Source organism: Akebia trifoliata, chromosome 9 (genome assembly GCF_017979445.1).
Source record: "Akebia trifoliata isolate Shusen 1 chromosome 9, ASM1797944v1, whole genome shotgun sequence".
In the NCBI taxonomy this organism is placed as follows: Eukaryota; Viridiplantae; Streptophyta; class Magnoliopsida; order Ranunculales; family Lardizabalaceae; genus Akebia; species Akebia trifoliata.
The window spans coordinates 18,351,524-18,377,016 of NC_141383.1; the positions used below are offsets into that span (position 1 = coordinate 18,351,524).

Here is a 25,493-nt window from a genome sequence, read left to right on the forward strand (position 1 = left end):
TTACTTTCACCATAACTTTGACTTGACATGATGTTTCCTTTTGAAAACTTAAGAAAGACTTAGTGTACTTTTTGTAGGAAATGTGTCTTTTTGTAGGAAAGGTGTCTTTGGTCCCAATCTCTGGCCTACACCTACATTGACTTTGAGCCCTCGCCCAAGCTACGTGCCATCTCGTGTGTCATAGATCACTAGTTACTTGTAACACACCTATTTGTTTTTGTAACGTGTTACTCTGTCTAATTGTATACTGTATCAACAAAGTTACTTCCAGGCTTTGCCTCTTGTTGCCCCCATTTTCTTGTGTTGCTATATATGTTTTGTGTGTGTGAGATATTTTTGACAAGCTTGCTTATAGATTACCACCCTAAGCGCCGCACGACCTCATTTTGAAAGAACACGACCGGGACACTATGACAACATTTGAATAGTTCATTTCCTTTTAACTAAAGATTTGTTCAATGTTTAATCGACAAATATAAATCCTTTGAATGCTACCATAGTTTTTCTCATCACTTCCCTTTCTTGCCATCCTCATATCTCTAAACCTTTTCATGAACTCCTAGATTGATTCTTCTAGCTCTTACTTAATATAAAGAGGGAGTTTATATCCACCCCTTGCCTCTTATTACACAAACATTGGGACCCAAACAAAGTACATAGCCCTTCAAAATTTTAGATTGATCATGTCAACAATTTGATAGAGTGCACCTTTGTAGGCTTGTGGAGAAATATTTGCACTTTAGCTAGGCATCCCTGTCATGCAGGACCAACTGATGGCTAAAATACAAGAGATGCTCAATTGTGTCTTGAGTCCATTGATGGGTGTGAACTTTAGGGGAGTGAAATTCCTCATCGTTCCATTTTTAAGATCTCGTTAGTGAATGGTGAATTCCTCACATCTTTGGCTGCCTCTGGGGTTAACCTAGCAACTCCTTGCATCCTCCCATATGGCCCATACTCTCTTTATCTTGATGTAACATGGCTTTAATCTCCTATCTAATTTTCGTTCTTCCATCATCTTCAACACAATATGAGCCTGCTTTAAAGTTTCCTACATTTATCAATGCAGTAATAGGTTCTCATCCATCAAGTTCTTCATCAACTCCTTTGATTTTTCTCTCTCATTTTTTCTTCTACTCTCATCACTTCAACTACTACTAAAGAACTTGAACTTCCATTAGTGGTAATGGCTACAAGTTTTCCACGGGTAAGGGTAATTGGGGTTGCTCTTGCTACTATTCTGTTACTCCCCTTCTTAGTGCCATGGATGGGGTAACTATTGTTGTTGATTACGAAGGTATTCCTATCCTACCTAGCATTGCCTTTGATCATTCTTCCCACTCATAGAAGACCATATCCTTTTCAGAGTCATCGAGGGGAGAAGGTTCCCACTAATGTTTCCAAATGTGTGGGAGTTATTTTCTTGAGATCTTTACTATTTGCCTTCAGCAGCTCCCTCTGAGTTCTTCGTCATGTTCCTAGTGGACACTCACGATAATCAATTTAGTGATCAAATCAACATAGTAACAACCTAGAGTAATGAATATTGCAAACCTTTACCCATGTTTCCCTCCCTCATTTATATATACTCTCATTCCTTTACCCTTCTAAATACGGCTTCACGCAATTGTCAATTTCTTTAATGATCTCACTTTCCCTACTACTTGGGATTTTCTCTTATCTTTTTGACACATGCATTATAATTGTTTGAGTTTGTTTCTAATTTGTTAGCATTCCCCAAGAACTAAACATTCTTTCACGATCTCCTAAAAATGAATGTGTACGCTCGGGTTTATTGTAAAATCCCGAGTTTTTGATTCGTATCTCGAGGAAAAAAAATAAATAATAGAATTTTGAGAAAATCTTGAAAGTGGGACTTAGGGGTAAAATTTTAGGATGTTTCTGATCATTTTTAATGGAATCTAACCTCACCATTGGATTCAAAATGATCGAAAAACATACTTTAGCCTATAAGCATGCTCAAATGTGAGTCCAAACAAAAAAATTACAAAATCCTCGATTATCGAGTCAGATCAAATCAGACTAAAATAATGACTTTTTGATAGAGTAAGAATTGTTAAGATTTGATCATACCATTGGGTTTGTAATGAAAAATTATTGAAAATGAACTATTTACTTGTCAATTTTGAAGTCCAAAAAGTCGATCAAAAATGAAAACAATGTCAATTTTAGGAGTCACCTCAGATCAAAAATGTAATTTTTGTTAGAGATAGAATTTGTAGAAATTGACCATACCATTAGATCCGGAACGAAAAATTTGATGAAATAGAATATTCATTCATCACTTTTGGAGTCCGAATGGTTAAGTTATCGTCAATCGAAATAATAGGCAAAAAATCGATATTGTCCCAAGACTTTATATAAATAAAAATTTAATTTTTTTTTATTCTTCGTTATCCCCAACCCGTCTAAACCCAGCCAACGAAATTTCAACGGAAATTTCATTTTCTTCAAAACTTCAATCTTCGATTTGTCGCAAACGGTCCACTTTCGACAATCGACGTAGAAGGAAAAAAAGTCCATAGCCTTGACATCTACGAAACCCACCTAATATTTTTTCGTTTCATTTTATTTTTCATCCTGTATTGTAAAAAATCAGCCTTATTTATATACAAAAGTTTCAAAACTTTGACCTTAGATTTCATTCGTTTCGGGATCAAACTGTCCTCTGTCGCAGAAGGGAGAAAGGACGACGGCGTCGAGATCTTCGAAACTATCGGATTAGAATAGAAAATCAACTATCTCGAAGTTTGAATTACCTTGATTTTCCTATTGATCACCTCAATTTTCGTGCACGTGTTTCAATTTCGTCCCCTAGAAATAATAAGGAATTCTCAATTTCTATTAGTAATCGTAAATTGTGAAAATTGCATTTAAGATTTTATTAAAAATTTGTGGTGAGTTTTCAAAAATATAGAATTCAATTGGTTATTTCAAATTTATGTCAGAACTTGTATATTTGATATGTTTAATTTTATTTTATAACAAATTATACGTGGGTAGGATATTTCACTAGGTTATTTCCATCAGTTGGGTCTTGTGCACCGCTCAGATCCCGTTTTAATCTAAGTTTTGTACTTTTTCAATGTTATTGATAAAAATAAATTTTATAGTTGAAAAAATAATTTAATATTCAATGAACTCATATTGAGTTGATAAATATCAGAAAGTTGACATTTTGTTTGAGAAATTGAAACTGTAAAAATCGAAAAAAGGGAAAAAGGATATGAAACGGTAAAATGTCAGAGTCATACCCGACGGTTGATGTCTGCATTTTACATTGTTGTGTTGTGTATAGGTTGGTGAACGGATATCCATTGCATGTTTATTTACTTTCTGTTAGCCCGAGGCGCTGTTTATTTTTCCGTTTCGTTATTTATGTGGCTATAGTTGCATGGTAGGAAACTGGATATCCATTCTCAACCTTGTATTGTTAATTTCTCTTTTGTTTTCAAATTATATATATATATATATATATAGCTATTTTGTGAGCCGTTAAAAAGTTTGTGAGTGCTTGAATGGATAATGCGTCATATCATCCAGAGTGGTGTACTATCCTAGGATGTACGTAGAGACCACCAAGCTCATACGTGGTATGCGACGCGTATGAAAGTGGAGTCATAATTGGAATCCGGATTTATTTCTTTTTATCTTTACCAGTGAACTTGTAATGTAAAGGTGGTCGTATGTGAATGGATTGTATATTTGGGAATCACATGCACGCCTGATAGGCATAGACGAAGATGGTTAGTCAGTGATCACTAACAATCTATAGTAGTCGAATGTTCTGACACATCGAAAAGAGACCCATTACTTACGGTCACGCAAACGGCCAGCCTGAGCCATAAATTATTTTCTTCCTTACTGGGTAACCATTGTTACTCACCCTTTCCTTCTCTATTTTTTAATTTCAGATCCGAAGTGTGGCGAGGCAGGTGTAGAAAATGAGTGAGAATCATCTGGTGGGTCAGATAGACAGTCAGAGTCCGTCACTTGGTGAGTATTGGGGCTATACCCCTAATGGTGTCAGATTCGTCTAGGAGTATTATGGTTTTTTTTATCGAGCGTTAGGACTTTTGTTAGAGTGAAGAAATAGTTGTATAATTTTGTATTTTGTTATCCTTCCGCACTCTAATCTATCGTACGTTATTAGATGTATGTAGGCTTCCTCTAGTATTATATTTTTGTATGTATATATGCAGGATTGTATGTCGTTTATCAGGTGCAGGTTGATCGCCTTGTAATACTAACATAAACAGAGGAGACCATGCCGAAATTTTGAGGCGTCACCTTGTGCCTCGAGATCTGACATAGGGCTTTGTGTTAGCGTTTGGTAGGGCGCCACATTTATTATAATGTTAGATTTTGATCATTCCTTCCTCCCAACTAAATTCATTCCCTTGTTCTTTCAGTTGAGCATTTCTTTCATACTTGATGGGACTTTTCTCTGTATCCCGCTAGTATACTTACCCAAGACATGGAAATGGCTGTTGAGATCGAGATGCAATGTAACATTGTTTGTGAATTTGATGGAATGGCAAGGGTAGTTCTGAATATAGTCTCACATCGACGAGGTAGAAGTTCAAAGCCTAAGATATCAGGGAAAACATGACTTTATCATGTAAGACGTGTTTTAAAGTCATGCGAGTTTTGGCCCAAAGTGGATAGTATCCAACGAGTATGGGTTTTAGGCATTACAAATGGTATCAGACCTGAGGACGACTCATCTTTCTAGGCAGGGAGAATGTCATGATAGATAGGGAAAGGGTTGTTGAGACTGAGAGATCAAAATGGAGTCGTCCTGTAAGCTGGATGGAGTGGCAGTGGGAGTTGTGAGTTTAGTCACACATCACAGGATAAACGTTCGGAGCCTAGCTATAAAGTCAAACTTTAACTTATCAAGTAGGACATTTTTTTAATCCGTGCAGGCTTTGGCTCAAATCGGACAGTATCCTACAAGTGTAGGCCAAGGGTACTATAACTTTTATATCCTTCCCTTACACATATCATACCATGTGGCAATTTGCTGTTAACAATAATCCCAAGATGTTTTTAATTTAAGTGATTTGGATATTTCGAATTGTGTCTTACTAGCCTTATTAAGTTGGCAAGATTTCAACTCTTACTAAGGTCATTGACCTCACCTTGTGCCCTAAGTTTATGTTCTAGGGTGAAAATCGAGATTTTCAATAAAGAAACTAGCCATTATTCTTGTTATTCTTGAAAAACAAGATAAGGGTTCGAAATCGAAGTCTAGGAACGTACACATCTACCTGACTTTGGATTCGGTCCCCAACCACAGGGTTGTAGTGGAAAAAATTCTACGAATTTTCACTACAAAAAAATTGCAAAATAGGGACAAACATTTAAAACAACATTAAGCCATTTCTATTTAAAAATGATATTAAACCACTTTACCTTCTAAAGCCGTTTTAATCGTGATTTTAAACGTACAAATTCCTGTCTTATTCTATTGGAACGAACCGAACCCTCTCATTTTTTCTCTCTGTTTCAGTTTTTCTCCCGATCTTTCTTTCTCTCTCTCTCATGCTCTGTTTGGAAAAACTGTATGTAAAGTTGCTGATGCTGAATTAAGTTACTGAAACTGAGAGAAAGTTGTTGTTGCTGTTACCAAAGCAACTTGTTGAATTTAATATACTATTTGGTAACATATTGTCTAATTGTATTGTTAAGATGTTAAACTGTTTGGTAACCTGTTGTCTAAAATTTGCTGGATGAAATTAAAAATAATATAAAAAAAAAGATTATTTATCTTATATAAGTATTAATATGTTAATAATAAGTATAAACATATGATTTAATATTAAAAAATAAAAAAAATAAAAAAAACGAAATTAAACTTAAGTTAGGTTTTTAAATTATTTTAGTCAAGAAAATCCAAAAACACCATCAAAATTATAAAACTAAAATGAAAAACATGAAAAGAAACACAAAAGAGGAAATTTACAACAAAAAAAATGACCACCTAAAAAAGTCTGAATCAAGAAATTAGAGAAAAACCTACCAAATTCTTGAATTATAATTTTATAATATCTTGTTTAAGAAGACCCAAACAACCATCAAAGGGGTCGTAGATAATAATATAACTATCATTATATTAGAGAGCCACTATTAGCACCCCAACTTTTACTTATTACATCTATTTTCTTAAATTATTTATCACACTACAATTAAAGATTAATACACACGTTTCAAACATTACAAAGGTTCAACTCAAATTATAATCTCAACATTAAAAAACATTATAACCCTTGTTGAATAGTTGTTTACAAATATGAGTATACTTTTAAAATCTTAAACCCAAAAAATAAAAATCTAACAAAAAAAAAAAAGTGAATTTATATTGGCACCCCAACTTTTACTTATTCTAAATCATTCACTTATTTTCTTTATTAATTGGGGTGTAGCAAGTAAAATTTAGGGTACCAATAGCATATCTCTTATATTATTTATTAGTTGAATCTCCATTTCATGTGCTGAATATGATGAAATTCCAAGTATGGTGTACTCTTCATTTTAATTCCTAGAAGATGTTTTCTAGTGAATTTGTCACTTTTATAATTAACGGATTCACATATAAAATATCAGCGACATTGTCATATCAGCGATCTCATTGGTAATTTATCTCCAAATTCATTGATTATAAAAGTGACGATTACACTAGGCAAACATGTTATGAGAATTAAAATGAATAGAGTACTAGAATCGAAATTTTGACATAAGTTAACACACGTTTTGAGAAATATTTCTTATTTATTGGGGTTATTTACATGATTCAACACAATTAGGATATGATAGTGTTATAAATTTAAAGAGATGCTATTGGCACCCCAACTTTTACTTGTTTCACCTTAATTTCTTAAATTATTTGTCACACCCTAATTAAACATTAAAACACAACATTCAAACATTACAAAGGTTTAGCTCAAATTATTATCTGACCATTATAAAAAATTACAACATTCGGTCAAATAACTTCACTAATTTTTTACAATTAAACCTAGCAAAAAAAAAAAAAAAAGTAATAAAAATTGAGAGAGAACTTCTATTGCACCTCAACTTTTACTTATTCTCAAACATTTATTTATTTGGGCTTTTTCCCAAAACGTGCATATATTATTTCCAAATTCTGATTTTGGTACATTATTCACTATAATTTTCAGAACATGCATTTCTAGTGAATTCGTCAATTTTATAATTAATAAATTCGTTGGTACATAGACATTAAAAGTGAGGAATGCATGTTTTGGGAATTAAAATGAACAGCGTACGAACTTCGAATTTCGTTCATATTTAGCTAACGAAATGGGGATTCACCGCACTTATTTTCTTACTTTTAATTGGGGTATAATAAGTAAAAGTTGGGATGCCAATAACAGCCAATAACAGTTCTCTAAATTTACCATCTCTTATCGATGAAGTGGTTTTTAAACTCGTCCGAGACCGAGATGTATCGCCCGATTTAACTCGGTATCAGAGCTGAACGAGACCAACTCACAAAGTCATTTTTTGATTGAGATTTGTGAGTCACAGTGTAATTTATTGATTTGTCTCACGAGACGTTTTAAACGTATCGGAAAACTCGTCCGATACGACTCGGTATCGGAGCTGAACGAGACGAGACGAAACATCGAGTTTTAAAACCATGCCACTGCTGTGCTGACTGCTGACTGCTGTTAAGTGTATCTAAATACCATTTATTTGTTTGCTGTTTTTTCTATTTCTTGGATAATGAGGGGAAGTGAAGAAGATGACGAGGGGATGTTCTTGACTGGTTGAAATCCATGACATAGAGAGATGGTTACTGGGGTTTCAAATTCTAACAGAGAGAGAGAGAGAGAGAGAGAGAGAGAGAGAGAGAGAGAGAGAGAGAGAGAGATGGAGAAGGGAAGAAATTCTTTTGAAATGGAGGCGGCTGAAGCTTGAACGAGATGGGTTTGAGTAAGAAACTCTTTTGGGTTTCAGAACTTTTGTTCTCTGCAGCTTCATTGATACCGATTTCGCAGTATCTCTTAGGGTTTCTATTGGTTTCTCTGATTTTTCTTTATAAGTTTCTCGAAATTCATGTTTTTGAAGATCTGTTGAATGGATTTAGATGAGATCCAGTGTCACCTTCTACATTTTAGAGAGATTTAGCCCAAATCTCAGAGTGTGACAGTGTCAACTGTCAAACCCTGAGAAGGCACATGTCGCTCTCTCACGGGTTAGATTTTCGTTTTATTGCTTTTTTACATTTTGATATTCTCTCCGATAATTTCTAATCTGTAATTTTGATCTTTTTTTGCATTTAAAACCCTAATTTTTCCCGAATTTTCAATTTTTTGATGATTAGTTGTAGAGATTTGAAGATAATTGTTTCTGATCTTTCTTCCTAGAGCTAGATTTACATAGATCACGCCGAGTTGAACACGGAGCAGGTATGTACTCGAATCATATGCTTCGCTTCAATTTATTTTGTGATTTCTGATTCTGAATTTGAACTTTTGAAATTAATTTTTTTGCATTTGACTTGGATTAATCGTCTTAATACAGTAATTATTGAGCTGAGATCTAAATTCATTGTTGTGTAGTTGAAAAAATACTTCCTCATTGTACGTCCAAAATTTGATTTAATCTGGATAGCTTTTAACTATTATTATTAATTTAATATTATTTGAAGAGAAAATTATTATAAATAAAATGATCAAGGATTTGTTTGAAGGGAATTCGATTTATGGAAGATGTGATGAACAAGGGGAGATTTGTAAGACTTGTGGTGTGATTCACACTGATTTGTTTATTGTTCTTGAATCTTAATGAGATATCAAAATAAAGTATCTAGTAAAAAGAAGAATTGTGTGATAGTCCACAAGGAAAACAACACTTCGACTAGGAGCATGGAGGGTTGGACTTGGTTAAAGACCTCTATAAGTGATGGATCAAGTACTCTTGGCTAAGTAGCTTTGGATATTTGGGTAGGAAGCAACTTGACTATGGAGGACAATCATTTAAAATATTATAATCAAAATCTTGGTTGTGAAAAAGAATAAAAATAAATTTTTTATTCAAGCTATGGTTTTTAGTGTTTGGAAGAGAAATCAAAGCTAAGAAATGTTTTAGCAGTAATTTCTATTCTAAACCATACATAGTTGTACGTATCACTTCGTTCTTTAGTCTCTAATTATCTTTTTTTTTTTCGTTTCTTGCTAAGAAAGACATCAATTTATCTACGGGGTGTGTTTATTATTGGGTCTTTTGATCTTGCATTCTCAATCAAATTGTCAACCCAATGTCAGCCGAATTCAGTTGGGCTGATCATTTTTATTTCAATGTTGTCAATGATTACTTATCTTGCAGATATCCAAAATTGTACTCCATTCTTAAGATAAGAAAGTAATACATCACTTGAAATCCAAAAATTGTTTTGACATGGACATAACTTCCTTTGCAGTATTATCTGAAGTCAGCTTTTGGATTCAACAAGAACCAATTTTCAGAAATTCTTACAGTGGTAGGAATAGGCTCTGTTGTTTCTCAGGTACTTCTTTGAACCTTAGTTATTCCAACTTTTTGGTGGAACTGCTATGGCTACACCTGTATTTTTAAACTTGTATAGTCAACGTGGAAGGAGAAATATGATACTCTTTTGTATTAAACTTTTGTGAAATGCTCACCATGTGCCTGCATATATCTCTTGGTGCTTTCAAGGTTTTGAAGATAAAATGTGGTAGATCTATAATTCTTTTATAACTACAACATCCTCATAAATGGCACCCATACTGCACATTTTAGCCCTTTGTTGAATGTACTAAAAGTTATTATGTTATTATCCTTACTGGATGAAATCACGTAGTGGAAGTGACCAAGTATGAGCTTCCCGCATGTATCTGAGATCTATGGTCTCTAGTGGGGCTTCACTATATTGCCTTAAATATCAATTTTCCTTTCGAGGATAATGATGACAAAGTATTATATCCAACATTGAAAGATAATTGTTCCTTGGTTAAGAAATTTCTTGTAAATTTCCACAACACATGAGTACTATTGGGTTATATGTGACATACTAAGCTTTTTGTGTTTTTTTTTTTCTACACAGGATTTGAAGGGAAAGGTGGTTCTATTGGATTTTTGGACCCACTGTGGTATAAATTGTATGCATGTGTTGCCAAATCTAGAATATTTGGAGAAAAAATATAAAGATAAGCCGGTGAAATTCTCTTTATTCATTTCAAACATCTACCTCTGGTGGTTATCTAGGATCCCACATTAAATTGGCTTCTACTTCTATAAGCTTCAGTACTTCATTTGAATGATAAAAATATCTAGACTTTGTGCTGATTTTGGAGGTACACTTTGACCATGTTCTTCTTACAGAACTTTCTCATAACATTAGGCCCATTTCAGTTTTTGAAGTGCTCTAAAATATACCAAAACTAATGCCAGAGAATTGTATTTACCAAAATGACAGTTCCCTTAAGTTGGGGAATAAACTCTTACATATCTCCAACTCTTCTTCTTCCTCCTCCTCCTCCTCATTGTTTCCAATCAGCTCCTTCATGTCATTGCAACCATTTACCTGTAAAGAATGAAGTTGTGGGAGGCCTCGTGCAAAACTCAACGTGAAGAGATTCTTCAATATGTGGCAATCATAAATGTATAGCCCTGTAAGGTTGTGGAAGCACCCATTTGTTACGTCGCCACCCCATATATTTATCAAATTGCATAGCTCATCCAAAATGAATTTCCTCAATTTGGGAAGGATGACATAATCACGCCCTTCTCCTTGTTGTTGATCTTCTTTCTCTTGTCATCGATGTTTATGTTTTTGTTGTTTATCATAGTGAAAAACCTTTTGCAATTCCTTACAACCCCACACATTTAGATCTTCAAGATTTTGCTTTCTTCCCACTAGACCATATGAGAATAGCGGTTTGCGCAATTTGTTACACATAAACACTTCTAAGACTCTTAGGTTAGCAAATGCACACTGTTGAACCTTGTTTTGAAAATTAAAAAGACATTCCATTTGGTCACACCATTGAAGACTCAGATATTCCAATAAATTGAAACCTACAACAACAACCAATTGTTCCAAACAATTGACATCTTTGCATCCCTCTAAAAATAGCTACTCTGTTCTTCCCAACATTATCGTAACCCAATTCTGCAAAATTGGACTAGACATATGAAGCAACATTCTCCTGGTGCTTCGAGGAGCATGAATTCTGGATGTTTGGCCAACTCTAATGTAAAATTTATTTAATTTTTACCAAGGGCTTGACATGTCCGGAAATAAACATTTGTCATTTTTGAACTCTACTTCTAGAGCTGTCAAACGATGCTATCTTCATACATCTAGCTAATGGTCCACTTCCATTTTCTTCAACATCCCATCTAGAAAAGCTATACTTCATGTCCAATATTTCTACATGAGAAAACTTTGATATCACTCCTGATGGTATCCTTTTTAAATAATGTGTATGGCTCAGATCCAATAATCTCAAATTAGTCAGTTCACATATTTCATTTGGAAGCTCAGGGATAGGGCAATGTTCTAGGCGAAGTATTTCGAGTTTTTTCAGTCCTCCAAGTCAAGATACATCTCGTAAAGGACACCCTTCCAAACAGTGTCCTAAGGTTTGTTAGGCACGCCATTGACGATGGCAGTGACTCAATGCCAGTTTCGCTTAAATCCAAAACTCGAAGAGAGGACATCTCTTTGAATAAATTGTCTGAGATATTTTCTAAATATCCATTTCGTTGTAATAAAAGAGTTCGGAGATTGAGACATTTTAGTTTTACAGGGTGCTCCCTAATGTTATTGCACATCAGTGAAATCCTTTTATATTTGTCAATGTTGTCACACTCTGGCCACTCTACCAATCCTAATCCAACTTTTACTAGAAATCCATGTCCATCATCCTTTGAGATTTGTATGGCCACATCCCGTACAACGTCATGCATTTTCACATGCTTATCATTAGAACCATCCAACAACAAGCCAGAATCCTTCAATCTATATGGACAAAAGCACATATTAAAGGTGTCTATGTTTCATGTGTTCCTGCATTGAACATTTAGTTTTATTACAAACCATATTTATACCCTAGTCTGAACTCTGATGATACTTCAACTCTAACATGTGTGTATTATACCAAGTTACCGTTACTAGCCCTAGATGTTCTTGTTCTTCTTCTACCAACATAATGTGTTGTCAGTCTAATGAGACATTTTTCCCTACCTCCCAGAGATCTTCGGCTTTTAGATCCTATGTTCATTATTCCTTTTACAATATTAGGCCGGGATATGGCCATTGTCGTCAGTCTTGAACAGATAAGATGTATAATCACAGCTGATGAGGTTATTCTAATGAATTCCTTGGATGGTAGTGTTATGCAATATGAGTCAAAACTATGCAAGCCCCTTCAGACTAGCAAAGATCAAAGTGGTAATTATACTAACTGGATCTAACACTTCCACAGTAGCTTTAAAATTGCAGATGCATATGCAACAAAAAAGATAAATGTTAGCGCTGACTTTCTGTTTTATTTCTTTTGTTGGATTTTATTCTCATTGACAAGCCATTGACAAGCCAACTTCTCGAGTGTTCTCTTGCAAAGCCACAAGCTGATCGCAAATCTGATGCAAGACTCAATTTGCATGAGTCTACTTTGTTTCTAGTTAGTTACCCATATTGCTGTCATGATAATGAAACCCTATAGTTTCCAATATGTGTTGGTCCTGCCCTTCAAAAGGAGTAACGAGCTTTTCAACTTTTTCAGTGCTTTCATTCTGCCGCAACCACCACCTACTTCAGGTATAGTTTTCTAATGTAGAGTTCTTTGTAATTTTATGTTCTTTCCAAATCAGACTTTTATTGCTATTGTGATTTGATCTCCTTTTCGCTGCTTAATACCAGATTTCAGGGAGGACAGGGACCCGTGAAAAACGAATCAGTGGTATGGAAACCATACCAAATAGGTTGGTCCATAATAGCGAGGTGACAACCATTCTTGTTATATATGGCCTCCCTAGGTAATATTTTTATTCCACATTTTGATTCACATATTTAGTTCATATAGTTTTAGTCCTTGAGTAAATACTTTTGAGCGACAAATTTTCTCTTAATGTAGAATAATAGCTGGGTCGATCCTAGCTCACGAGTTGATGCATGCGTATATGCGACTTAATGGTACTCCCTCGTAAATAGGAGACCTTATGCCATGTGGACAACTATAATGCTTCTTCTCAGCAACTCTTTGTATGAAAACTGGATCAAGATAATAGCATCTTAGTAATAGGGCTTTTATTTGTAAGTATGGTTGGTTAAGACTATTGATGGTGAAGTATTGGGTAATTTTGTATATTATGACCCATTGTAACTCTTTTTGTGTATAAATTAATGTGATAGAGAACCTCGATGTTCTCTATTTGGGTCTATTTTGATCGCGTGTAATAGGTGCGTAGAAAAAAAAGATTAAATTAAATTTTTTTAAACACTTTAGATATTGGTTTATGACCACTTAAGATATTAGTTTGTAATCGATGCCTAAAGTCTCAAACTTAGGACATCAGTCTCATAGACATCAGATTTTAAATCGATGTCTAACATATTTTTTTTTTGTAGTGGTGTGTTCTGTTTTATAAATACATATTTGGAGCAGTTTGTAGTAGTTCCAAAATCTGAGATCGGGAATGGTTTTTATCCATTCCAAATCCTGAGATCTGAATAGCTTCCAGTTGTTTAAACTATTTCTCCATTGTTTGGTGTAATGCTCTATGCCAAGCTTATACAATGTTTGATGCTTTGGTGAGATGGAAATCAGCCCTATCAAAAGCATTATTTTACTAATCTATTTCTTAGGTTTCTCAATCAAATGTGTACTAGATTAAGAAGTGTTTGGCCACATATGACGATTGATTGATGGTCATTAAGTTGGTGGCTATAGTCTGCCACTCAGATTTTCTGGGATAACTACATAATTCTAATGGTCCCTATAGCATACTAAATTTAGTTTCAAAAAGAGGGGGGTGTTTGGATTAGGTAAGTCTTCCTAAAGAAAAGCCTAAACTACATGTCTCAGCTTGCCCTGTCATCCAAAAAAGAAGACCAGTAAAAACTTATCCACATCCTCACATACACAAACAAAATAATTAAACAGAAATAATGGACATTAGACCACCGAAATAAAATATTTCTCCTTGTGAAGTTTTAAAGGAAAAAAAACAACTTACTTTAGCTCAATTTCACCGGTAGTACTGCCTGCGGATTCTGCACATAATCTCTTTCTGGCATGCATGGAACTGTAAACTTCATCATACCAACCACATGATCGAAGAGTTGAAGAAACTTCCTCAGTGAGCCTGAAATATGCACCAAAGGATGTGAAATTGTTTTGACAACACGACATTGAGTTGATGGTTTTAGTAAACACAGGCGGCATTCTAGTAAATAAAGAAAACCTGATCATAGACCAAGGTGTTTTAACTTCTTTCCACATAGTAAATTATATACATCAAGGAAGCAAATGAATTAGCCTATCATACAATCAGTCTCGAACTTCCAGTCAATGGGCCATAGTCTCAAAATCAAATTTACTAGATGATCCAAAGCATCTGACATATGACAATATTTAACAACTACCCGTAACTTTAACCGAATAAAAGCACAAGATCAATTTAAAATTGGAAAACTAGAACCATTTTGTTGGTATTATTTTCATGACCCTCAAACTTTGAGGTAGCTCATCAATTAGACAGTCTCAATCAACCATGTACTAAATGGTACAAAAGTCCCACCCACCATTATCCTATAAGGGAAAAGTATTTTAACCAAAAACAAAAAAAATTGTGTACGACTACCCATATTGCTCCTTGTGATTCGAACGATTCAAATGATCCAAGAGTAATTTAAGTGTGTATTTAGAAAGAATACAATTTTTTGTTTTTCGTTACAAACTATTCCTAATTTGCATTTTGGTTGTAGTGTTTGAAAAACATGATCTCAAAAATGTATTATTTTCACCCTTGAATTTTAATTTTAAATTTGGGAGTTCCGTGGAAATTTGATTGCTATCCATTTTCAACCATTTTCAAAACCTTCGATCAAGTCCAAACAAATTATTTTTTGAATTTATTCTAATTGGATCTGATGTTTTCACTAAATTCAAGAGGGCTGTGGTGCTAGATTGCCAATGTATTAATCCATTTGAGCTCAAGTTAAAATCATACTAAGTAAGGAAACTGTTTTTCTTTAGAATTTTAGTATGCGGATTACAGTGTGTCGGTGAATTGCACTTGGGTGTCTAATGCTTTATATTTGGGAAATGGTTTTAATTTTCTACCAAGATGGTCATTAGTGTTGGAGAGATATGATGAGCCAGACATGGATTTCATAGGGATCAGTTAGAATATTTATTCCCATCTTAAGTATTTGTTGGATAATTGTTGTCCAACAATGTTGTACACTATCTACCCACAAGAAAAAACAAAGGTATCCAAGAAAACATTTCCACTTTGCAAATAAAACACCCATTCATGCATTTTAATCGTGAGTTCTGTTCTATTTTGTCTTGGCCTCTCTCTATCTCTTTGTATGCATCTTCACATTATAAAATGCCATTTCTGATACACAAACATTTGAAGGAGTACAGATGGAGAAGATGTTACTCATACTTGCTCTTCTCTTCTTCTTCTTCTTCTTTGTTTCAGTATCATCGTACAATGTTCCCGCAATTTTCACTTTTGGAGATTCAATCTTCGACGCTGGAAACAACCATTTCAACAAGAACTGCACCGTCCAGGCTGATTTTCCACCATACGGACATAATTTCTTCCACTACCCCACAGGAAGATTCACCAATGGGAGAATCGTCGTAGACTTTATTTGTGAGTCATCTATTCATTTATTTTCTGTAATTATTTCAATTTGCTCTATGATTTTGAGGATGATGGAAGTGATTTTATTTATTAAAAAAAATAAAATTGATGTGCGGTTGCTCTGACCCGTGGGCCCAACTAGTAGGTGCTAGGCAAATGGCCTTATAGAACATAATATATATCTCCTAAATCCCTCGGGTATATGTAATACCCTACAAACTAGGGGCTCAACTTGGTCAGGTTCAAATCGAGAACTGAACCAAATCGGTGACTTTGGATTGGTTTGGTTTGATTTTGAAACAAGTTGCTGTTTGATTCTAGGTTAACAAGATGGAGAACTGATCAATTCGATTCAATTATTGGTTCAAGGCTTGTGTATTACATCTTCATTATTTATTTATTTATTATCCTTAATAATATTTTGCTTCCAAGTAGGTTTATAGGATATTGGCAACCCTACTCTACATGAAAAAGGGGTAAATTTGATACTAAGATCTGTTGAATTTGACGAATTACCTTAGTTTGGTTTGATGTGCATTTCGGTTTAGTTCTAATTCTTATATATTTAGTGGAATTAACTAGCCTATGTTCATTCGGTTGTAATTTGGCTCCAAATCAAACGAGGTTGCACTCGTACTAAAAATCACTCATATAAGGTAAGTTGGGATAAATTCCTTTTAGTGGCCAACGAGGGAGCTTGATCTCAAGACCTCTACCGTTTTGGAGGCAAGCACTGGTCAACACACCCAACACTCATTGATTGAAAGTGATAATTTTCATTTAGGAATACTTTATCTAACCTCAAACCAAGCGAATTATTCTTATACTTTCACCAAAACATCGATTTGACATGACATGTATGCTAGTAGGTGGCATGTGCAAGCACACATGTTATACAAAAGTTAATAGTAATATATGACTAAATACTTTTATAATTACGTCAAGGTTTTCGAACAGATTATCTTATTTTATCATTCAGTATATCATAGAGGCCTTTTTGTAATGGGAGTTTTCTAAAAGTTTAGAAAATAAACTAACCATTTTATTGGGGTCGTGGGATTGTAATTTTATGCTCTAAAGATCATTTTTGATTTATAAGTAAATAATAAAAGGACCTTTTTGTATTTTAGAAAATTAATTACATGGAACGTGGAATTGTAAGTTTATATCGTCAGGATCTCTTTGCAACTTAAAATAAAATATTAACTAAAGTTTTAATAAGACAATAAATGGATGATTTTGTAATTTTAGAAAATAACTAAGGTCCTAACACCGTCATGTGATTGTAATTTTATAGCTTTTGACGAAAATAACTTTGATATTAATAAAGTTTAATGTAAATGTAGGGTCATTCATGATCTTTCAAATTTTGATTTGAACTGCGCATTCTTCGATTTCTGATTGAGTTACTAAGGCGATTGATTCATTATGAAAAACTTGGTAGATGACCTTCAAGTTGCCGAATCAATTAAAAATCATCACCTTTTTAAAATAGTGCTCGTTTGGTTTACATTTTTTAACTTTTATTTATTTATTTGTTAAATCGTTCATTGAGGATGTTTATGTAAATTGAGCCAATGCAGCCCAATTCCTTGGCATCGATTTGCAAAAGCCATATCTCGAGGCTGAGTTGGAGATTGTAAATGGGAGTCGCAAGGATTATCCATCAAATGGCTTGAACTTTGCGAGTGCTGGGAGTGGTGTATTGAACGAAACTAATAACGAAATGGTAAACCAATTTTCCTCTCACGTTATAGTTACTACTTTGGCTGCTGATACTTTAGAATGGGGTAATAATATAATTCATAAAATGTGAGTGATTCAAAGCACCACAACTCGTAGGAAATTAAACTTGGGCTAAACAAAGTATAATTTGACGGTGAGAACCTTTTTTTTAACATCAAATCTCCGCTAAACAAGAGTCCTGATAATCGGACTCCTTTTTTATATACTCACTTTTACTCTCCCTTAATGTCACTGTACAAAATATATCCCAAAGCAAAGGATGTATGGTGGTGTGAAGGGAGAGTCAAAATCAAAGTGAGTATGAAAAAAGTGAGTCAGATTATCATGACTCGTTAAATATATATATAATGGAATCTTTATACTGAATTTTGTCTCCCTTCCTCTATAGGAACATCACATTTGACATTTGCAATTGAAGCTACATGTCCACAGTCTAGGCCATTTTACATGATAAAAGGGTATATGAATCGATAGCTTTTGAAAATGGAATCTTTAAAAAAAATTGAAATTACACTTATAACCTTAGCATATTACTCTAAACACCCACATCTTCTCCATATTCTACCGAATAAAATCCTAACCATCTTCTCTCTCTCTCTTCTCTCTTATCATTCTTCTTCTTTGCATCTAACAAAGTTGAACGAGGGTATGCCAATACTGAATCTTTATTGTAAGGTTTGGTGGTATACCAAACTAGAGATTTACATGAGAAAGTTCTATTCAATATGCATTTGTAGAATCCGTTCGAGAGATAACTACCAAATATTATTTTCTTATGTAAATCTTTGTATTTGGTATTTCAGTACATACATAGGCACCTACCAAATCAACTAAAAAAAATTGATTTTGAACCTTCTGAAACTCATTTAATGACTTTTAAGAATTATTGCAAGTGGGCGTAATGTGAAATAAGTAAATGGGTGCCGGGAACATATATGGTGGGCACAAGTAGCAAGACTCAAAATTTTAAAATAAGTACCTTTTTCCTAACTTGTTTTCTTTTCATAAAAGATGACATTTAGAAAATCAATGCATCCTTCACCCAACCAATTTTATTAACAAATCTACTTGGAACGGATGAAACCATGATTAGATGGATATCCAATTAGTGTGACAAAAGTGTCATAACTCGTAAGTGTTGATTCATAAGTTGGCTTGTCAAGTGGGAGTTTATAATAGATTACTCAAAGGATGGAATTATATTATTCCCTCCTTTGAAATAAGGCAAATTTACCAAAACATGCACCACATTTTGATTATTTACCAAAATGGTAAACTATAGCAATTAATTCTGAAAACGGTAATTTTACCATTTTCGAAATTAATATTTTTTACCAAAATGGTAAAAATAATAAAATGTAAATTTTTTTTTATCAAAAATATCTTTTTTTATTTTTTGACTAAAATTACGAAAAAAATTCTCTTTTCTTTCATATTTCTATTTAGAATTGGGAAGATTAAAAAGAAGAGAAAGATTTAGTTGGATTTTAATTTATTTTTAAGGTTAAAATGGTAAATACATATGTAAAACAAAAATGGTATTTTCGGTAAAAAAAAATTTCATTTGACTGTGTTTTACTACTTTGATAAAAAAATATTAATTCTGAAAATGGTAAAATTACCGTTTTCGGGATTAATTGCTATAATTTACCATTTTGGTAATTAATTTGAAAACTGTACCGTTTTGGTAAATTATTCTTGAAATAATTTGGGGGCACCTTAACCAAGAATTCGAATTCCACTCTTAACCAAGTTGTATGGGGGCACCTTCTACTCTAAGAGTCAGCATAATGCTAAGACTACAACTAAGAATCGATGCACTATATTAATCGAGTTACATGGGGGAAACTCCCAACTAAAGAAGTTGACGAGAAGTTTATGATCAACGATTCAAACTTCGTCTCAAAAGAGTTGCGTGGAAACAACCTTCAACTTAGAAAGGTCAACAAAGTGCTAAATTTACCATTTGTACCCGAAAAAATGAGAGTTATTTTTACAACCTTGGGTCTCATAAGATCCAAGGTCTTAATAAGGGACATTCTACAAACCAAAATTTAACATTCATCAGGATTAACAAAGTAATCCTATAGTTGGAGAAAATTACTTTGAGATCCTAAGAAGATTTGACCCAAAAACAACTCAATTCAGGTCGATCCAAACCAAACCCATCTGAAAAAGAAGGAGTCGACTCCCTATCCAAGTATTAGGAGGTTCATTTGAAGCAGATGACTTTCCTATCTAAGAGATAGGTGACTCGGCCCATTCGAAGTAGTTGACCGCTCCCCATCCCAAAGATAGGAGGCTTAACCCCATGTTCATATCATCTTCTTCTTCCTCTCATACTCGGACACTTTGAAATAGATGACCGTCTCCCTCTCTAATATAGGAGGATCGGCCCCTTTGAAGTAGTCGACCATCTTCTTCTCCAAGATAGGAGGTTTGGCGTACTTGAAGTAGTCAAACCCCCTATCTCCTTGATAAGTGGTTGCAGATAGCCAACACCCTTCCTCCTCTTCAATATATATGGCTGGGCTCATTGGGTTTCACAATCTTCTTCTTCTCCCTCCCTTGAACTTAGCTATCTCAACATTCTTCTTTTATTACCGCTAAGCTATCTCAACATGGAATTTTTATTAGTTTGCCACACAAAGAGTGACATATTAAAATATATCAAGCTACCCAAGTAGCAACGCATCACAAAAGGTGCTATTACCAATTCAATCACCATGTCAAGTGATGTTACTTGAGTAGGAACATGATAACCAAGGTATTGTTATTATGCTACCCAATTAGAAAACAAATAAACTACCCAAGTAGCAACATAATTATGCTACTCAAGTAGCAACAAGATAAATGAGGTGCTACTACTAAACTAATTGCTAAGAACCCGACATAAATTACATTTGAAGAAATTATTGATACGTAAATTCATTGAGTCAACTCGGAAAACTGAACATTTATCGAGTTTGAACAGTTACACAATAATAACCACTCTTTTAAGTTAGAAGAACCATGAGAAGATGGTATTTAAAATCATTAATGCATCTTAGGTCTTTAAAGAAAAAAATGCAAGCTAACATGGAGAGTGGTTAGAAATGAGTTTATTGCTCCATCAAAATGAGATTACTTTATAAATAGAGATACTTCTCACACTCAAGTCCCAAGGCAAAACCCACACAAGAATACACTAGCCTTAATTTTCTTCTTCACTTTTCTCGGCATTTTATCAAGCACTTACTTGATCGTCAGAGGCTTTTTGATGAAGACTAACAGAGAAGATGATCGAAAAAAGAAGGATCATTGGAGAAGACGACCAATGTAAATAATTAATTACAACACAGATCTTGAGGAGTGGGAGATCAGAAAAATCTCCTACAGTTACTCTAATTATTGGTTATGGATAAAAGTTTTAAATAAATTCAATATTAACCAAGGCAAGAAATTTTTTGGCGATTGAAGAACCTACCTTTATAGGAAATTTATATTTGAAAAGCCTAGATTGAGCTATTATTTGCGTGACTTTTTGTTCTGCAACTATCATACTTGGAGATAAGGTAATAGATGAGTTTTGGGTAATTAGGTGATTCATAAGACAATGATATTTGGAATGATTTCGGCTAATGTTTGATAGAGAAGATTCATATATGATTCCCCATAGGTAGCCCCATAGAAATAATAAAGTCTACAAATCCCCTTGCGTCATACTTATCTGAGTAGATAAGTCTCATCAAGCTTTCCCTTCGCGATTTCATAGATTCCTTGTCTATTCTTCCCCAAGTTCCTTTGATCTTGGGCATCTCACTTAGTGGCTAAAAAATAAAAATAAAAATGGCTTATCATCCTTAATCATTACTAAATAGGGGTGTATTGGTAAAGAAATAACAAGGATATTAAAGAATGTTTTTTAGGATAAGTCCCAACAAAGATGACGCAAAAATAAAGTAAGTGAAAATTTGAATTCTCTTGGCAACAAATAAGGCAACGGATTTTTTGGCTAGACAGGGCATTGCGCTTCAGAACATTATGGCTCTAAATCTTCTCCTCTTGCCGCAAGATCTTATTTTCATATTGCTTGATGATTTGATTTGTGATTTTACTTGTTTGTAGCTTGGTTCTTTTTTTAATGGAAGGGTGGGGTGCCTTAGAGCTCCAATTACTAATAGAAAAGATAATAATAAGAATCATTCTTGAGTGACATTAAAATTGATATCGATTCACACTTTGTTGACATGGAGATGTGCATGGAACCATAGATGCTTTTCACTCGCATCTTGATGAAAATTATTTATGGTTTTGTGAGGACCTCCACATCAACAAAGTGTGAATCGATGTCAATTTTAAAATCACTAGACTATTATTCTGATACTAATCCTTCTTTAACCTTAGCTTAACCTAATTCCATACTAAGATCAATGGAACTTGTGAATTAGGCAAAATAGGAAGGATACAATAATGCAATGAAGCTATTTTGGGATTCCATTTCTCGGTCACCAAACTGATTAATTAATTATTTGATTAATGACTTAGATCTCATGCCTAACTTGATAGCACAGACCATGCTTTACATTGGAGCAAGTGATAGCTACAATCCTTTCAAAAGTGGGTCCTACTCACTGAACACTCTTTGATCTTGTGTGACACAAACAGGGAGTGATGTCAATCCAGGAACAGCTACAAAAATTCCAGAACTTGGTGAAGCAAAACCAAATGGTGGAGAAACTAGTCCATCAATCACTCTTCTTTTTTGAGTCGGGATCCAATGATATCTTCAACTACTTCATATACACCCAAACAATGGACCCTGACCAGTTTGTGCAAGCAATGTTGGGCCAAGTTGAGAGGTGGATGGATGGGATTTACAAAGTGGGTGCGCGTCGAATTGCCATCTTTTCCTTGGGACCAGTGGGTTGTGTTCCAGCAAGAATGAACTTACCAGGAACAAGGATCGATCGGTGCTACGAAAAGATGAACAAGATGGTTAAGAAATACAACATGGGTCTAGAAAATTTGGTACTCAAACAATTTCCCGCCAAGTATCCAGGCGCAGTTGGTGTTTATGGCGCCCTATACGAACTTGTTCAACTATTTCGAGCGATTCCCCAACATTACGGTATTATATATTCTCGACACTAACTTATTTAAATGCTACCCACAGCTAATTCAATATAATCAGGATCCAATAAGCCGTGCAAGCAGTGCATTATGTTTATTTATCAATCAAAATGTGGCACATAGACACCATACCTATAGATAGGAACTGGACACTGTACTAGATCGCTATTCAAGTCCAAAACTATTAATTTGTTTTTCTGTCTAATCTGAGGTAGATCATAAATCTTAAAAGCTGATGTAATTTTTTATTTTTTTTCTAACCGTGAAGCTCTCTCAACCGTCCAACTGGGTACTATAGGAACTCCCACTAGAAATTTGTAAGGGATTGGTTTTCAAGAATGAAATAAAAATAAGAAAAAATAAGTCTAGGGTCCAAGAGATCTCATGGGACATTATATATAGCATCCACGATAATGGATATTTTATTTTTTATTTTTAAATTAAAAGGTATTTTATTATTTTTATCTGGCCTTTTAGTAAAATAAAGTAATAATGAGTATTTTTTGTTGTTGTTGTTGGTGCTGGTATGAAAGGGTGGTAGTTATCAAAAGTGAAGGTTGCTTTAGAAAAAAAAAAAAGAAAAAGGAGTGTCTTTATTATTATACAATAACAAATCTATAAATAACAATATTCTGAGATTTTGCTTTTATTTGATGTTTACAAAATTATCATTGAATACACCTCCGTGTTTTTGCACTAAAAATCAAAATTATAAATATTTTCAGTACCGAATTCGCTCAAAATTCAACTTATCAGAGTTTGGTTGGAATAAATGAGTTTTTTTTAAGCATAGTTTAATCTGAGAAATTGTTGAATCTAATGAGAGCGTATTGATTCATGTTTAATGCACAGGTTTCTCCAACACATTTGATGCTTGTTGTGGTGAAGGAAGTCTTAGAGGATTAGTGCAATGTGGGACAGAGGACTATAAGAAGTGTGAGAACCCTACTGAGTACCTGTTTTGGGATTATTTCCATCCCTCTGAGCATTCTTACAAGCTTATATCTAAAGCTTTATGGAGCGGTAAGCGACCACGAATTAGGCCTCTTAATTTGAAGACTCTATCAAACATTACAAGTTTTGGTTCTTGAGTTTTAAACTCTTAATCTAGAGGAAATGCTACCAATGGATTCATCAACTACTAATAGCCTGTTTAGCTGTGATAATTATGTTTGTTGCCTAAGTAATGGTATTGCTTACTTCTTTTTCTCTTTTGCACAAATAATAGTTCATCGGTCAAACCTTCTCTTGAGAAATTAAAATATTCATTTATGATGGTTTTGTCTAGATAAATATTTTATGTGAATTTCAGTTTCTGGTACTACTAGATATCGGTGACATGCATGGAAGAGATGTCACAGCAACTTGTTAGTGTGTTTGATATGTCTTTGGACATTATTTTTTATTTATTTATTATTTTTTTTTCTAAAGAAATTGATCAAAAGGGTAAACGTAGCAATTAATTCCAAAAACAGTAAATTTACCATTTTCGGAATTAATATTTTTTACGTAAAATGTTAATTTTTTTTCTATCGAAAATACCATTTTTTATTTTACATATGCATTTACAATTATAACCTTCGCAATACTCAAAATCCAAGTAAATCTTTGGATTCACTCTCTTACTTGTTCGATGGAAAACTCAATACAAACGACACCAAAACAAAAATATGAAAGAGGAGAGGATTTTTTTCGTAATTTCAGTCAAAAAATAAAAATGGGTATTTTTGGAATAATTTTTTTTTATTACTGTTTTTACCAATTTGGTAAAAAAAAATTATTTTTGAAAATGGTAAATTACCATTTTCGAAATTAATTGCTACAATTTACTATTTTGATAAATAGTCGAAATGTGATGCATGTTTTGATAAATTTGCCTTTTTTTATAAGGTGGGGTTGAAGGGCCCTCCCTAATAATAAAATTCTCGTTAACTCATGTGGAACACTAGAAGACTCCTCAGTTACAAAACAAAAAAAAACCTATAACCGTAGGAACTCAATTTAGCTAAGTTTCCTTCTAGTAGAATTCAAAATCACACGTCAGAAAATTTGAAGTAACATTTTGAATTTCCTTGACTATCTCTAGGTATTTCCACGAAATCACAGACTCATTCTTTATTGACCTTATTGAGTAAAGTGAATCTGATGAAATAATTACTGGAGGATAGTTTTTCAAACTTGGAAATTTTAGAGCCTCTAAAATTGTATTTAGTTCAATTAAAATAATATCCACTTCCTTAATTTTTTCCTATATATCCTGCAAACACTATGTCCCTTCCAATAAATCCAAGGCTTCCTCCAACTACTGAAAAAGAACCATCTGTATTCACTTTTATAACTCCCTCCATCGGGCAACTTGAGGAGAACGTATTTCACACTTGCAATTCTATTTCTAAAAAAAACAATGTACCAACCCCAGTCGTCGGATCATCATCTATTTCATAACCATCAAATAATTTGTGAACATTATCTTCCACTTTGCAACAAGTCCGAGGCTTTCCCAAACGACGTTCCCTCAAAATATTGGTCTATTTCGTTCTCTCCATATAAGATAAACTGTAGCATTGAAACTGAATCTTAACACTTTAAAGATAACAAAACTTGGGAATTTAATACCTTGGATTTATTGCGGTTTGCCTTTAAAATTTCCCACGTTCATGCATGTTATCCCGAACCTTCTCAAATAATGACCCCAAATCCAGCTTTTGTAAGGGCACTCGAGGAAAACATTGTCA

General features: G+C 33.9%; 2 protein-coding genes across 2 annotated transcripts; both read left to right on the forward strand.

The window, feature by feature from the left end:
* The first annotated feature begins 7,737 nt into the window (after positions 1–7,737).
* Positions 7,738–13,461, forward strand: LOC147394483 (protein DA1-related 1-like). The gene is made up of 4 exons (XM_086453394.1): positions 7,738–9,559; positions 12,804–12,838; positions 12,941–13,056; positions 13,155–13,461. The coding sequence occupies exons 1-4, from the start codon at positions 9,451–9,453 to the stop codon at positions 13,225–13,227; spliced, it is 333 nt and encodes a 110-aa protein (XP_086309520.1). The 5' UTR covers positions 7,738–9,450; the 3' UTR covers positions 13,228–13,461.
* A 2,183-nt stretch (positions 13,462–15,644) lies between these two features.
* Positions 15,645–24,033, forward strand: LOC147394484 (GDSL esterase/lipase 6-like). The gene is made up of 4 exons (XM_086453393.1): positions 15,645–15,909; positions 17,484–17,629; positions 22,294–22,756; positions 23,611–24,033. Exons 1-4 carry the CDS (start codon positions 15,675–15,677, stop codon positions 23,847–23,849), a joined length of 1,083 nt encoding a protein of 360 aa, XP_086309519.1. The 5' UTR covers positions 15,645–15,674; the 3' UTR covers positions 23,850–24,033.
* The last annotated feature ends 1,460 nt before the right edge of the window (positions 24,034–25,493 follow it).